Below are 17,583 nucleotides of genomic sequence, written 5' to 3' on the forward strand. Positions count from 1 at the left end.
GCACTCCCAGCTACCTTCGAGACACCACTGACTTCCTGAGGAAACTTCAATCCATCGGTGATCTTCCTGATAACACCATCCTGGCCACTATGGATGTAGAAGCCCTCTACACCAACATTCCACACAAAGATGGACTACAAGCCGTCAGGAACACTATCCCCGATAATGTCACGGCTAACCTGGTGGCTGAACTTTGTGACTTTGTCCTTACCCATAACTATTTCACATTTGGGGACAATGTATACCTTCAAATCAGCGGCACTGCTATGGGTACCCGCATGGCCCCACAGTATGCCAACATTTTTATGGCTGATTTAGAACAACGCTTCCTCAGGTCTCGTCCCCTAACGCCCCTACTCTACTTGCGCTACATTGATGACATCTTCATCATCTGGACCCATGGAAAAGAAGCCCTTGAGGAATTCCACCATGATTTCAACAATTTCCATCCCACCATCAACCTCAGCCTGGTCCAGTCCACACAAGAGATCCACTTCCTGGACACTACAGTGCTAATAAACAATGGTCACATAAACACCACCCTATACCGGAAACCTACTGACCGCTATTCCTACCTGCATGCCTCCAGCTTTCACCCTGACCACACCACACGATCCATCGTCTACAGCCAAGCTCTGCGATACAACCGCATTTGCTCCAACCCCTCAGACAGAGACAAACACCTACAAGATCTCTGTCAAGCTTTCTTACAACTACAATACCCACCTGCGGAAGTAAAGAAACAGATTGATAGAGCCAGAAGAGTTCCCAGAAGTTACCTACTACAGGACAGGCCTAACAAAGAAAATAACAGAACGCCACTAGCCGTCACCTTCAGCCCCCAACTAAAACCCCTCCAACGCATTATTAAGGATCTACAACCTATCCTAAAGGATGACCCAACACTCTCACAAATCTTGGGAGACAGGCCAGTCCTTGCCTACAGACAGCCCCGCAACCTGAAGCAAATACTCACCAACAACCACATACCACACAACAGAACCACTAACCCAGGAACTTATCCTTGCAACAAAGCCCGTTGCCAATTGTGCCCACATATCTATTCAGGGGACACCATCACAGGGCCTAATAACATCAGCCACACTATCAGAGGCTCGTTCACCTGCACATCCACCAATGTGATTTATGCCATCATGTGCCAGCAATGCCCCTCTGCCATGTACATTGGTCAAACTGGACAGTCTCTACGTAAAAGAATAAATGGACACAAATCAGATGTCAAGAATTATAACATTCATAAACCAGTCGGAGAACACTTCAATCTCTCTGGTCACGCAATCACAGACATGAAGGTCGCTATCTTAAAACAAAAAAACTTCAAATCCAGACTCCAGCGAGAAACTGCTGAATTGGAATTCATTTGCAAATTGGATACTATTAATTTAGGCTTAAATAGAGACTGGGAGTGGCTAAGTCATTATGCAAGGTAGCCTATTTCCTCTTGTTTTTTCCTACCCCCCCCCCCCCCAGATGCTCTGGTTTAACTTGGATTTAAACTTGGAGAGTGGTCAGTTTGGACGAGCTATTACCAGCAGGAGAGTGAGTCTGTGTGTGTATGGGGGTTGGTTTTTTGGAGGGGGGTGAGAGAGTGAGAGAACCTGGATTTGTGCAGGAAATGGCCTAACTTCATTATCATACACATTGTGTAGAGAGTTGTCACTTTGGATGGGCTATCACCAGCAGGAGAGTGAATTTGTGTGGGGGGGTGGAGGGTGAGAAAACCTGGATTTGTGCTGGAAATGGCCTAACCTGAGGATTACTTTAGATAAGCTATTACCAGCAGGACAGTGGGGTGGGAGGAGGTATTGTTTCATATTCTCTGTGTATATATAAAGTCTGCTGCAGTTTCCACGGTGTACATCTGACGAAGTGAGCTGTAGCTCACGAAAGCTCATGCTCAAATAAATAAATCGCGTGAGCCACTCTCTGACATTGGATTTCTACACAGGGCCCGCATTGACTTCAGTGGGAGTTATGGGTTTTCAGCACCTCTGAAAATCATGCTGCTTGTTCAAGTGTATAAATATTCATTTAATTGTCTAACGCGAGGCACCCAAGTTTGACATTTGGTTATAATTCTTAGTTTCATGCAAAGAAACTAGGTTAATGCACCGTTAATGTGAATATAATTTCTCAAAACTCAGAAAATTCAGTGTTAAGGTTTCTGGTATCAACCTGAGTGCTAGTCTGTTTAAGGGAGGGAACAGACTAGAAATCAGAGCATAGTTACAATTCTAGCTTCCTATTTCTGGCCCTCACACTAATTCTGTGCGATCCTTGGTAACTCATTTTTACCTTCCTGTTTCTCTTTATTGTTTATGTGTGACATGGGTTTAAAAATACATATATCGTACCTAGGGCAGGAAGCTTAATGACTGTTTGTAATGCATCTCCAGATTCTTAGAGGGAGAATGCTATAGAATTATTAATATTCCAGCAGGGGAAGGTTCAAGAGGGCAGGTGAAGAAAGACACAAAGCTACCATTTCTGCCAGTTTGTTCCAGTTCAATACAGTAGTGTTTGCTGGGGTATCATTTTCTGTTCGGAGAGCCATGATCATGTCAGGTCCACCCCCCCCACCGTCAATGAGCTTAGGATGTTTCATCTTGACCTTTTCTTTCTCCCCTTTCTGTCCTTCTGCCTCCTGAGGGATCAATCACTAATCAGCAGGGGGGATGTTTATTTCTCCTGTGTGCACCATGAGAGAATGGGATTGATGCACTACTTCATCTTTTTTTCCTCAGTAGCACTGCTTTACTGTATTCTGTGAATACATGTTGGCATCAGCATAACTTGAAGATGACAATTTAATGGACAGTCACATATTACTATAGGTAGGAAGAAACAGCAAAAAGATGGCTGTCCAAGTAAGCAACTGTGTTCCATCCAGTGCTTTATATCAAGTCACAGGGGATTGGATTGGGGTGAGGGAGACACATGGGGAAATATTCCAAAGGAAGGCTTACAGTTTACACTTAGATCATCCATTTGGAACAATTCCCCAGGGTTGGTAGGATGGAATAGAAGGATGCAGGCATTGCTACCAAAATTATCCCGAAGGTGATCTGAGAACTAACTCGTTCACTCAAATGATTTACCAGCCATGGGAGAAATCCTGAGAGGTACTAAATACATGCAACTTCCACTGACTTCTCAGGGTTTGCAATATTAAAATTGAAATTACAAATCTGCAGTTGGAGGTTAATAGTACTTCATTATACTCAAAGTACATTATAGCTCAAAGTCTTGCTGCTAAAGCAGATAGCATAGGCTAGCTAATAAAAGAATGGTGGTAGCTTAGGAAAACACTAATAAAGCTAGTAATACTGGGTAGACTGAAAGACTTTATAGATCATATTTACTCCCTATTATACTAGTAGAAAGTCTGGACAATTAAGTTTTTCTCCCAGTAAACTTTGAACAAGCTTTAGAAATTCTAACTTCCTAGGAGAGATTTTGTAGAAGCACATAAAATAAAAAATGGAAGGCAAACTTGTGAAGAGCAGATATTGGGGATTAATAGAACTAAAGCTTTGATTGTTTTTCTTTGTTTGGTTTTGGCTCTATGTTTGATCAAGATAAAGCATTGCCAACAGCCAAATGAAAAGGAAACTCATTGCATGTTCAAAACAAAACATTATCTATATATGTGTATATATATGTATATACATATATGCCATTTTGAAAAAATCTGTTCAATCTTTTTGTCAAAAATTTGTGAAGTCAGGTTAACACTGCAATCATTATTTTATAAGCAGCACAAATTAGGATAATTTTAAAAAAGACAATAATGATTAGGAAAAGAATCTGCATGCATAGATGGAGTTAGAATACTATTCTATTGAGATGTTTATACTACACTCATCACTACAGTATCTGAGCACCTTCCAACAGAGCAATAAACAATGTCAAGTATTGTTTTTTCTCTCATCCTTAGAGGAAGAAGCATGCGGAGTAGAGTGCCTTGTTTTCGTAGGGCTTTTCAATATTATTTTATTTTTTATTTGTTGATATACCTGTTGCTATGTGTTTATGCTAGAGAAGGCAAGGTCCAAGAAAGGTGCCTTGCACTTGGAGCACAAAGTGGTGAGGTGTGTGCGAGTTGATTCAAGAGGTTCTGTGTCCCACACAGACAAGCGTCACCCTTACAGTTAAATGTTGGGGAAGAAGGCAGGATCCACACAGTAGCAAAGTCTTTAGCTTTGGGGCTTCAACCCCACCTGCCTCTGCAGAGTGCTCTGTGCCATAGGAGGGCTCTGCACCCATAGCATGGTCTCCCAAATCCTGCACAGCGTAATCACAGTAGTCCTGTTACCAGGCATTTCTCTGTCCCCTTGGATTCCCAATGTAGGAATCACTTGAATGTGCCTACATCTTTCTCTCTCTCTCATATACACACACTTATATTATATATGGGTTGCTTCAAATGTTTCCAACAAAAAAATTATGTCAAAAATGAAGTTTAGTTGAAGTTACATTTTTTCCATGAAAAAAAATTCATTTTTGCCTAATGTATTGGTTTGGGAGCCTTTTTGAAGCCTCCTGATCCTGGGCTCTTCTGGGGGTAGGCAAGACCTCAAGGGTAATCTGGACAGTCTGGAAGGCCTGTCTAAATTATTGCACCTTCTCTGAGACTGCCCTATAAACTGCAGCACTGTCCAGAATCTCTGCAATACTGCATACTGCAGCCCTGCCCCGACATACTCCTGTCACTTCCAGGTCAGCCCCGCCCTGGCACGCTTCCTACATCAATGCTTTAAGGGGCTCCAGAGAAGGCAGCCTTATGGCTGTCTTGCTCACTTCCTGAGCTGGAAGTGGGGCTTTTAGAGCCTCTTCATAGTGCTCCAGCCTTTTTCTGGCATGAAGGGGCCAGAGTGGGGGTCAGGATCTCACCCATAATGTGCTGCAGTTACCATAACTTTGTTTCTTTAAAAATTAAGAGGGGGAAAATTAGAACCCCTCCCCCATGTATTTCAATAAGCCCTCTGTTTTGTCAAAAAAACCCAGACATATTCACTTGACTGTCTGATTCTCAGAAATGTAGGAGAAAATAAAACACTTCAAAGCCTGATGCAGAAAAGTAACCAAATGAGTATGTATCAAATAAAGGATTATCCTTATTTGTGAGGACCTTTGTGTCTGAAAACAGAAAGGCTACCTACTGAGCTAACGGTGAATCTGCTTTTTCTGTCAGTAGTAGTTCCAGAATAGTCTGGGGGAACAAACATGCATGTCTTCCAGATTCTTCTTTTTGCCATAGTGAAACTCCTGATTTACAGCACAATGAGTGAGAAGAGAATCAGGTTCCCTTTCTTTACAATGAACTGAAATTAAATGGGGCCAGGATTTCACTCTAGATCCCAGCATCTCTGGGGCCCACCCAGTCCCTCCTCTTCTTCAGGTTCCGTGTAACTCCCATTAAAGCCCAATAGTTACTCATAGCTGTGATGGGTGGGTGAGAATGGTGCCCTGAACATTAGAACCATATTTAGTTTTAAAATATCAAGCATATTTGGACTAGTACAGATGTACTTTCCCCAAGCTTGCAGCTCCCATAACTTCAACTGAAACATTTTGGGACTCCTACAGATTTCTCATCCCAGAATACACTCATATATCTGTAGACCATTAGTTTGGGAATGCTCTGAACCACTCTGCAGGTGACAAGGAGAGAGGTGAAAGAGGATTGTAATGGCCAGAAGAGGATGTTGGGCAATGCCCACTCTGGATAAAAGTTCCATAAGTAAGTCAACCTGCCAGATGATACTTAAAATACAACACAAGAGCTCTTTACCTTTTCCCTCTCAGAACCTGATCTTAAAAGTTGCTGAGCCCTAACAGCTCTCCCTGAAGTCAACATGGTTTCTTAACTATAGTCAGCATCAGGCCCTCAGCAATAACTACATTTTCAGACACTCACAGCAATATGTTTCAATACATGATTATAAAGCAGAGAACCGTATCCTCCTACTAATGGCTATAACTTTGTTATTACCAAACTAAATTCTTTCAAACAAGACAAAGTACACCCTCTCTTTTCAAGGGGACTATATATACGACATGCAAAGCTTCAATATTTAAAGTTGAACTCTACTCTAAAAAGGTGACTATGTGAAAACATCTCCTTCTTACTCATCAGATCCTCTTGCTTTCATACCTGCTCACTTTATTGACAAAAATAAGTTTTGACTTGTTTTTTTTTTACCTGGAATAACTCTGAAGAGCTACCACAGCTATGGGAGAAGGGGAGCTGGGTTGAATCCTTTCTTGCGCATCATAAACATATTCGTTTATAACTTCCAATTGCTTACCCCCACGTCTCCTCAAGTAAAACACTAAAACTGCACAGGAATCACTTACAGAATAACCTGTACTGCAGATGTTCTACTTCTGGCAATAATGTGCAACAAGAAAAGAACCTAGCTTGTTAAGGTTGAGTTTAGATGGTTGGCGGTTTAAAAAAACCCTAAATGCTTTTTTTTTTTACTTGTACACAGAGGCCATTTGACCTGTAAGTCATTGAGACAATAAATTTTGAATTCCACTATGCAATATTTTTTACAGAGTTCCTCTTCAAAGTAGAACCACACTTTAAAACAAAACCATCTTTGGGTTTCTAAAGAGGGTTAAGAACAGAAAAGAAGAAAAAGCATCTGAATAATACTTTTTTCCTCACATTTGGGTAATACAAATGGAGCTCTAAAGCTCAATGGAGTTTTATAAAACTTTCACATAAAAATGTTCTTCTGGGATAAGAATAGGCATGAAAAATTTCAGCCCAAACAGTAATTTCTTGAGAAAGTTATAAGTGGCTGGAAGTAGGGATTTACAACAGAAGTGAATTCTAAACTATGACTACAGCATTGTTCCTGCGTCACTGTAAGGATGTACTGAATAACTTGTTACCACTATTGAACGCATATTTAGGCTGTTCACTAACCTTTTCACACTATCTCCAACTCCCCTTGTCAATATTTCCCTTAATCATGGGTACACCTGGCTAATACAGAAGCTCAAGTGATTATTTTAAATATTGAATAAAACATTTATCACCTGGTACTGTTGGCTAACTGGCAATGGTCTTGGCTGCAGTGTCGTGACCACAAGCTCACACAGCCATATGAATAACAAAACTATTTTAGAGATGAAATAAAATGAAGTATACAGAATGTAAATCTGCACTTTTGTGGTATGTTAGATATGTACTCCAGCATGTCTCAGTACCTTCAAAACAAGATCAAGTAACTTGTCTAATTCAGAGGCTGAATGAGAAGACGAAAAAAAATACTCAAGAGATATGCAAAGAAAGTGTGAAATGGAACCTCTCTAATTATGAAAGGAAAGTTTGCCATTTTTAAGTCATAAAAGCAATGCAATAACCACTTGCAAAGAAATCTCATCTAAGATATCAAAAGCAATTCATATAAAATGAAAGGAGTTGACATTAGTGAATTGGAAAAAGAAGGTTTACTTTGATACTGTCACAGAATGCAAATGTGTATTGCTGCAAGGACAAGCAATCTGTCATAAATGTTAGCATCCACAAAAGCTGAAAAGTGATAGGAAGAGAGAGGAAGAACATATCTAGGATTGTGCATCCAGTGCTAGATTCAGTTAAACAAGGATACAAACAACATATTCAAATATTTTAATACTCTGTAATGAAATGTGAAAATGTCTGCATCTATTGAGGAAAGTTATTGAGAGATGAAACCTTTAAAATAAAGGAAAAAATGGAATGTTGTCAGGGTTGCATACATTTAAGACCTCTGGAAAATTTGGAGCAAACTGAAATCACATATATAGAGAAAATGCACCTTAAAAACTTACTGATTTAAGCAATGTACTGTATCTAAGATGCAGTGAAAAATTGTAGATCATGGCCATACAGCTAAAATGGATTTTGCCTTTTGCAAAATGTCATTTAGGAATAAAAGCATCTACAGAAACTAATGAAAATTGATGTACTGACTTGGGAAAGCTATTACAGTTGATTTAATCTGAAGCAAAGAACACGCAAGAGGAAGCACAAAAACACAGGTTGCGTGCAACAAATACACAAACGGCAAGGCTTCTGGAAATTAGAACTATAATTGCTACGAGGATTTGGAAAGTGAAGCTGTGAATATGGCTAAGGATGTAGAAAATGATATTGTATGTATCAAAAATGTAAAGAAACTGTGAAGATCCAAGTGTTCAGAAAGTTTTCATGTGCCAGCTACTGTATGTTCATAGCACAGGGCTTGTGAAAGGCAGAGCAAATTATAACATAAAGAGGTATGAATGTGGACACAGCAATGCTCTTATGATATTTATCAAAGTGGTGACTGATCCAAGTAGATTTAGGGGAGTGAAAGTATTTGAAAAGAAAGAAATGAACTAGCTGGCACCAGTACACATGATAAAGGGAAAATGAAAGTAATATTGATGGTCTCCACAAAAAAGCATAACATGCCCATATTTGAGCTGTTGATAGGAGAACAGTCAAGTGAGGAACACAAATTCTTGCCAGATAATTGTTTTCAAGACAGATAAAATTTAAACTCCCCCAACCAGGACTCCCACAAATCACTGTTTTCAAGATTTCTAGCATCACATAAACCAAAACCACAGGATGATAAATTTAATCATAAAAATGTAACGGGTTCATACAATGTTCCCATGATTCTTTGAGTTTCTAGTGAATCTGATTTCAGCTCCCATACTTTCCATCAGAATATGTAAGTGATTTGAATATGAGAAGTAGAATTGTTTTGAGACCCCATGAGATGTCAAATGAAAATATTAATCAAATGCAAAACTAAGCCAGACATACTGAAGAATGGTGTATGCTGGTAGTAAGGTAAGCAAAACAACAACAACAAAAATCAGTATAGAATTACAGACTCCTCTAAGTTCTTGGTTCAAATCTAGCCTAGATCATAGTGGACAGATTGTCTGGAGTGGAGATCCCTTGAGGTCGAGGATGATCTCTTTCACAGGTTTTATTTTTGATGGGTCCTTTGGTGACTGAAGAGTCCAATTCTTGAGCCACAGGCTCATTGGCAGACATTGCAGGTGGTGTTGGAAGACAGAGTTGGGCTGCGATTGCTGCGTAACAGTTGTCTTTCCTTTCTTTTCTGGCGTTTTTCTGCAACCAGGGCAAGGCAATTTTCCTCAAAAGTGTATGTTCCCTCTCTGATAAGTCTTTGCCAATTATCCCTGTCCTGGGCAGCTGTCTCCCAGCATGTGGTGTCGATGTCACATCTCTTGATGTTTATCTTGAGGGTGTCTTTAAAGCATTTATTTTGGCCTCCTCATTTCCTCATTACCACCGCTTTGTAAACTAACAGTTTAGTATGTTCTCTGATGTTGTGATTGTTGAACACCTGGCGAGACTGTCTGCGAAAGACAAGGCTGGCACCACGAATTCCGTGCTGAATCTTAACGTCTATGTCTGTCCTCTGTGAGAGATGGCTGTCAAGATAGGCTAAGTAGTCTACGTTTTCCAGTTCTTCTTTGTCAATGTAGATCTTCCTTGCTGGGTCTGATGATTGTCCAGGGACTGGCTAGTGGAGAACTTTGGTTTTGCCGATGTTCAGAGTTAGCCCAAGGCTTTTGTAAGCTTCAGAGAAGCAATTAAGGGCTGTTTGAAGATTCTCCTTTGAGTGTAAGAACACAGGATCTAAGAGCTGTAAGAACACAGTGGACAGATATGCACTGAATGAAAGCAGCCCAGGAATTGGTGCTGTCTGGAACCCATATAACAGTTTATGCAGAGAGGTTCAATAGACAGAGAGACAGTACAATGCTGTCATCCCCCTCGACTTAAAATTAAGGCACCTTGACAAGACAATATTGGATAACCTGTCTTGCCCCCTGTGCTGAAACCATTATCTGGAAAAACAGAAGAGTTTGCTCTAGAGGTGTCAGTCTGGCACCTACCATCAGTAGGTGTCAGTCTGGCACCTACCTACATGCACTAATTTTTTCTACTTTAAAGAAACAAAGAAATAGCCCATAGAAACAGAACTCAGACCAGAGAGCACACAAATGCTATTGTCACCTCAATGGCACTGAGAACTTTGAAAAGTGCAGACAGAGAGAAAGGAACCCTTAAGTCTCAGACTCAGGAAATACAAGAGAAGAAACTTCAATAGAGCCAAGGAAAGGTTAATAAAGGGTTCAGAGGAATCAGGACTAAATTGTCTGATGTTAAGGTCACACACAGCTCGAGATGGCAAGACCAGGAATACCTTTTTCATTCTTTCACTCGTGGATTGAAAAAAAAATTAGAAAAAGAATTAGAAGAACATGTAATCAATCCTGTCCTTCACAAAATCCAGTAGTTGAGCTTGACTGCCAGATTCAAGAGCATCTTTCAGAGCAAAAGACAGGCAAAGCCTATTAAATGTGTGTTCCTTTTCCAAAGCAAGGGGTCACTAAAAGATCTTTCTACCCTTAATACACTGAAGATTTCATGAAAGGCAATGCTATTTTAAGATTTCGTAAAGGGATTTTTATAACAAAGAAGAGTTGCAGACACCATCCTCATTACTGCCACGCTGCCATCCACTCTTTCATCTGTATCACCAAGCCAGATCTTAAGAAACTTTTTATAGATAGTTAAAGCCATCAAATGAAGCTCAGTCGCTAAAAAGACAGTTTCTAACATGGTCAGCTGTTACGGTTTAAATTATACCGATACTGAAAGTGTCTAGGTTTTCATTTAAGTGCTTTAATCATGCTGGTTGAGCTCGCTCATGAAAGTAATATTTGGTCAATCTGGTACTAAAGTGGAGTTCATCCCCAATGCTGGTAACCATCAAAACCTTGAAGGTTAGTTGGGAAAGCAAAACCAAAAATCCAAATTATTCTATTAATGGTACATAGAAGAAAACCTCTAATCCAGGATATTGAATATGAGAGATTCATTTTATCCTTAGCTTCCCTCACCTCATGTTGCGGTTTCATTTAATTTATTATGTGAGGCATTATGTGATTTCCAGAGATGAAAGTAAGCTGGTCCGGTATGGTGTACCGGCAAGATCCGGTACACAGCCAACCGTACTGGCAGGGGGAAGTTTCCCCAGGCCGACAATTTAAAAGGACCCTGGGCTCCTGGCAGCGGCCGGAGTCCTTGGCCCTTTAAATCACTACTAGAGCCCCAGGGCTCCCAGCCACTGCCACCATGGGGCTCCGGTGGTGATTTAAAGAGCTTAGGGCTTCCAGCTGCCACTACTGTAGCCAGAGCCCTGGGCCCTTTAAATCGCTGCTGGAGCCCCGGGGTAGCGGCAGCAGCTGGGAGCCCTCAGGTTCTGGTGGCAATTTAAAGGGCCTGGAGAGTTACATGCCCCACCCCTTCCACGCAAGGCCCCACCCCTTCCGTCTGAGGCCCCCGCCCCTTGCTCAGGACCCCGGCCTTGTGTACCGATAAATCCCTTAAGTTACTTTCACCCCTGGTGATTTCTGAACTTTACAAAGATGTTTATAACAGATGAACAAATTTGAGGTGAACAAATTTCCACTGACTTAACTGGAGTCAAGATTACACTCTTGGTGATTTGCTTTATCTATGGCCAGGGAGTAATTCCCTAGACTTTCACCCTGGGCTGAATGGGATTCATGCTGGGGAATGGGATGCATGATTTTAAAAGTAAAAGTTTCAAAGTTCAAGCTACTCTAGCAGTGGCAGGCACCACCAAAAAGCTGCAAACATGCCTTTCACATTATTGACATGAAAGCAAAATGTCACCTTTTGGCAAGTGACTTGACAGAGATCCCAGCATGGCAATTATACGATCTATGGCCTTTTTGCAAGATGACATTTTTGGACAATGTTATTTAGGATAATCCAACGTGGAACAGTCTTTGAAGCTATCTCTTGTGACTAGAGATGAGCCTTAGCTATAAAGTTTGGATCTGGATCTCAACTGCCTCCATGGTCAAATATATTTGGGGTTTTGGTTTGTGTCATTGTAAACAGGAACCTGAGAAGGCAACAGTTGTGCTTCCATCACAGAACATGGCCGCTCCTCTGTGCTCTCTGGTTGGGAAACTGGACAGGGAAGCACGAGGGGACAAAAGTATGTGGGGTACATCAGGGAGACTCACAGGAGAGACAAGAGAATATGGGGGCTGGGAAGGAGAGAGACTGAGGAAGTGGAGGGGACTGTGAGGTGTAAGAGCAGATGGAGGGGGAGATGGAAATATGGAGTGCAGGAGGGAGAACAAAGGATGACAGAGGAATGTGGACTGTGGGAGAGAGACTAGGGAGGTGTAAGGGAGTACGGGAGCAGGAGGAGGACTGTGAGCAGTGGAGGGATGTGAGACAAAGGAATAACCATTCTCTCTGAGGGGGTGGCAATCCATTTTTGTGTACATGTACAGGACTAAACAATTGGTTAATTGTTTAACAGTTGCTGGTATCTGTCTTTCCAGAACAAGGGAAGAGGGTATTTCCCTAAATCAGAAATCAGATCAACAAGGACAGAAATGGATGACTTAGGTGTCCAGAATATCATTCAGATGTATTATTAAAACTCTTAAACTTGTCAAGGTGTCAGGACTAGTGAGCAAAGTGTACACAAGAGAAGTAGTGAGAGTGTAGCGCAGAAACTGAAGAAGCAGTAGCTGACATTTTCAAACGCTAAGTTAATTCAGGACATATCCCTGAAGACTGGAAAATAGCAACGTAAAGGAGCAGTAACACACCAGCAAATTAGAGGCCAGGTAGTTCACTGCCAGTTGTAGAGAAAACATTTGGAAATGTTTTAGAAGATCAAGAGGTGTAACATTTACTGTACTAAAAGTGCTGCCTGGCTAAGAGTAGCCAACACAGTTGCAAGAAAGGAATATCATGCCTCAGTGACTTGCTGCAATTCTCTGCGGCTACTTCTGGCAGGGTAAATGGAAGTGCAGTGAAGTGGACATCACCTTATTTTTTTTAAAGAATGCCTTCTACCAATTTCCACACTGAAGGGTAATGTGTAAGGTGAGAAGTCATTGATTAGTAGGAAATCTGCCTGATTGCATTACAGGATGGCTAACCATGTGACTTTTTCAAGCTGGAGAAATGGAATGGGGATGCACAGGGGTCAGGGTTGCATCTACAGCTTGTACTTGACACAATAAGGATTTAAAAATATAAGAATTTAGAGTTTACAAATGAGAAAGTGGGAGAGAAAACAAACAAACATGCAGTATGCCATAGGGACTTCTTTAACAGTTTATATGGAAACATATGGCTTTTTGCATTGTGATAAACATTTCCACAGTTAATTTTTTCTTTCCCTTTGAGGTGCAGAGATCAGTGCCTTTGCATTGTACAGAACTGGTTATTGCAAAGCTTTACTGTCAAGCATTCCAACTTGTTTGATAAATGAGCTGCAATTAGTACAGAATGCAATAGACAGGCGTTCGACTTATGCTCAGAGTTTGGTTCTCATGATACCAACGTTCCTGCTTTGCTACTTAAGTAATAAAGTTGCTCAATAAGGCTCAAATTTTCAGCTCGCCTCCACTGATATGCCTATAAACATTGTTGATTGGTCTATTTGTATTTGGAAATCCCCAAATCTGCACATTCAAATCAAGTGATTGTGCATGCAATCAGGCAGCTGCTACGTAGCTATCCATTTCTGCATCTTAATACAGGTATTTGCATGTAAAGATAGACACACTCAGACATTTGGTAGGTGGAGAGTAATCAAAGCATGCTCATCATTTGAGACAAAGTATAAGGCAGAATTTGTGCCAGGACTGCCATCCTGAAGCATTTAAGAATCATGAGTCAGGCCCCATGTGATTGGCTTAAATATTGTGAGATTTTAAAAATAGTTTGGGTCTTTTCATTTGTTTTCTGGTTTTTGAGACTTTAGGGTTCATTATATCAAGCTTTTATCTACCATGAGGGTTAGAATTACATTTTTTTAAATGAAAGGTGAGATTCTCACATAATAACATGATTCTGGGAGCTGGGGCTTTAAACAAAATCCCAGGTAATGTATTTGTGAGACTTGTGATAAAATAATGAGAGTTGGCAACACTGTCTATGCTTACTTTTAAAAGGACCAAACTTGAGAGATGGGGATGAGGGGTGGGGATTGTCATAGGCACAAAGGGTAGTTAGACTCCCGACTTCCCTTGAAAGGGCACCTAACTCCCATTTATGCCTTTGAATATTCCTCCCCCCTCGCCATTTCCCTGACTGAAATCACCTGGCTTACATCTCCTATAATCTTTCAATCAGAGCTTTGGAGCTGTGCTCCGGCTCTGCTCCAGCTCCAGGCAAAAACCTGCAGCTCCACTGCTCTGGAGTTGCTCTGCGAGCTCCGCTCCAAAGCCCTGCTTTCAATGATGGAATGTGTTGCATTGACTTGTAATTATTTGTAGGTACTGTGCATATACTTTGTGGAAATTATTATCTATATTCTAAATGTTTGGTTCCTCCTAAATCTCCTTCGCACCACCCTGGTGGCACAAAGTAGACTTACAGCAAGGCAGCACCTGAAGATTTCCCTAGGGCAGGAGTGGAGTACATCAGCTGGAGTATGTCCGCCATAGCTACTCCATCTCTCCACCCCTGCCAGGGCCTAGCAAGTATTCTAGGGTGGGATGGAGAAATGTCAGGGAAGGTGAACCAGAGCAGGGCCTGAGTCCAATGCAATGCACTCTAGCTATGCCAGTTGATGGAATGGCTTGTTAGGACCTATTATCTGCCAGAACAAGTTCGAACAGCTCTGGGGGGTGGAAAAGTGGCAGAACCCCATGAGAGGCAAGTGGTGCTCCTGAGGATTTTGGTCTGTTTCTTTGTTGGGCTTCATGTGTTGCCATCCAAAATAGATGTACCACTAAAGTCAGAACTTAAAAAAGCCCAAAGAGTTAAATATTACATTTGAATGTCCTCAGTTTAATTACTGCCGGACACAAGAAAATATTACAGATGTTTTCAAATGTTAAAGCCATACAGTTAATTCTGTTGATGCTAGCCCTGGCAACATCCAGACAAGCCACTGCTGCCTCAGTCTCCTCTGCTGTTAGCACTGGAGCACTGACTTGGGAGACAATACAATGAACGCTTCTATTTCTTCACAAAGCAAGAGGAGAAAAGTCCAGTTCCATCCCCCAGAGAAAGAACTACTAAGCAGAGAAAGCTTTTAGTGCAGCTACCAGTTACAGTAGGACATGAAAGCTTTGAGCAAGGATCAAAAGATCATACAAAAAATGGGATGTGTGTGGAATACAGTTCTGAATTACATTGGCCCTAGGCTGGAATACTGGAAGTGGGTCACTGGGGAACACAAACAAAAATGAATACTGTAATTTTATTTCCCAAAAATCCTTGTTTAGTAACAAGAGAAGAGAAAAGAAGGTATATATGCCTGATATGGAAGAAAATCTTTTCTGTGCCTAATAAGGTCCTAGCCCTTTACAATTTTTCATGTAGGGGATTTATTGTCTTACAGGGTGAGACACTAACTTAACAGTAAGTTCCTGTATAAAAATCATTTCCTTCCTTCAAGAAAGGATGAACTTTAAAAGACCAGGACTGTACATTGGAGAGAATATAGTTGTTGAACAGCTGCATCCTTTTGGAAAGATTACCTTCAGAATTCAACAGACATCACCATGAGCAGTGGTTATATATGGAACATATGCTAGGAGTGTGATGGGCAATTTTCAAATCTGTTCCAACATTTACATACATGAATTTGTATAACCAGGTCTTTCATACTTGAACCTCTCCTGTCACTTTGTAGGTATACACCAGATGACTACTCCACTGAATGTCAAGTCACTATATTAAAGGGTGCAACTTAGTGTAAATTACACAACAGATGTGTATTTCCCATGTCAATTTTATTCTTACTGGATGCATACAAATCATAAATCATTTCAGAATATGACACATTGCTGGGAAATAGGTATTAGTCTGAAGGATAAATAAAATGTATCAAATAAATAATTCAAAATAAATGTGTTAAAGCATTCAATAACACTGACACCCTTAGGCCTCATGATTCAATCTGATCCATACAGGTGGACCCATGTGCCTGTTCAGAGCCCCATGGATTTAAATAAAATTCTGCATAGGTACAAGAGTCTGGCTGTGCAGATCAGACTACAGAATACTGTATTTATTTTAGGGCTACATCTTCCACTGAATTTGAGGGACAAGGAGAGAAACTTACCTGTTCAAGTCCCGATGTATGATTGGTTGTGTAAGATTATGAAGATACTCCATACCTTTGGCAACATCTACAGCAATGATTAATTTAGACTGCAAGTCAAGATTCCTAGATTTAAAACATACAGTACTGGTCAAAACGGACAGATATAAGACAAATTTACTTGCGACATTCTGAAGTGCTCATAATAACCTGACAGTTGTGTCATCTGCAAATCAGAACTGTCTTTTTAGTTGGTTTAATGTAATTTGAATTCAAAATCTCACCAAGTAAAACAATAATAAACTAGTTAATAGTTTTGTGATTAATTGCTTGTTTCCTTCACATACCAAATAGTCTGGATTAAAACAATGATTTGGTACATTCCTCTAGCTGAAATGGATAATAAATATTTGCACCAGTGGAGTTCTTATCTCCAGAATTATTTATAATAGGGTCATACGAAGAGTTAATCAGATACCTCTTCTGTTCATGCAGCAGAGAAAAGAGTGATCCTCCAGAAATATATTGAGTGACTATAGAAAACTGACTTGGATCATCTAAGCAAGCACCAACAAACTGGATGACGCAAGGATGATTGAGTCGACAGAGGATAGAAACTTCACGGCAAAACATGTCCACATCTGATTTGGAACAGTAGGTATTGGCTCTGTAGCTAATAATTGACATGAAGAGAAATCAAAAGTAAGCGAAAATAGCATGAAAATTATGTGGTATGATTTTTTTGTACTCTAAATTAAGGTACTAACAAAGCAAAATGGAAAAGTCTTTGCAAACTTACCGTTTGATTGCTACTATTTTATTTCTGCATTTTCCCTTATAGACTTTTCCAAAAGACCCTAAAATGATTAAAAATAAATAAGCACAAAGATATTTTCTGTGTGCATCAAGCTTTTAAGACGGAAGCATTCTGCTTTCTGGTACCTGAGCCAATAATCTCATGGAACTCTATTTCAGAGAGCTGAAGATGGAAATGTGATGGCAAACCAGCACGGAGGAGGAGCACATCTGCCTTTTCTGCAAAAGAAAATTATTATCCTTTTTTATAAAATGTGTGTGTGAGTGGGGGGAAATAAAAGCACTTAAATTGACAAAAACATACACAGTAGCAGCTGATTTTCCTACCATAAATTGGGTGACTGGTAATCCCATTTCTTTTTGTTTCAGTACCCATGATAAACCCCAATAATAAACAAGGCTTTGCAACATTACAGCTGCCTCAGGGTTTCTTGGCTCTAAAGTCTTATCACTTATGAACACAGTCCCATAAGCATATTCTGTCTGGATCATGTGATTGTTGCATAAAATCCTTTATATAAGGAATTAGTTCCCTATTCAGTGTATCCAGTACTCGCTACCAATGCTGTGGTTCTTATTTGTGGTCTGATCTACT

At 40.5% G+C, this 17,583-nt stretch overlaps 1 protein-coding gene across 1 annotated transcript in view; it reads right to left on the minus strand.

Moving 5' to 3' along the window:
- The window catches only part of TNNI3K (TNNI3 interacting kinase), a 172,343-nt gene that overhangs the window by 90,986 nt on the left and 63,774 nt on the right, over positions 1 to 17,583 (minus strand). The window contains exons 14-17 of the mRNA XM_077824517.1: positions 17,115 to 17,207; positions 16,972 to 17,029; positions 16,651 to 16,845; positions 16,194 to 16,298 (exon numbers count right to left, since the gene is read on the minus strand). Coding sequence (XP_077680643.1) covers positions 16,194 to 16,298; positions 16,651 to 16,845; positions 16,972 to 17,029; positions 17,115 to 17,207 — 451 coding nt within the window. The remainder of the gene's footprint in view (positions 1 to 16,193; positions 16,299 to 16,650; positions 16,846 to 16,971; positions 17,030 to 17,114; positions 17,208 to 17,583) is intronic.

Source organism: Eretmochelys imbricata, chromosome 8 (genome assembly GCF_965152235.1).
Source record: "Eretmochelys imbricata isolate rEreImb1 chromosome 8, rEreImb1.hap1, whole genome shotgun sequence".
NCBI classification, from domain to species: domain Eukaryota; kingdom Metazoa; phylum Chordata; order Testudines; family Cheloniidae; genus Eretmochelys; species Eretmochelys imbricata.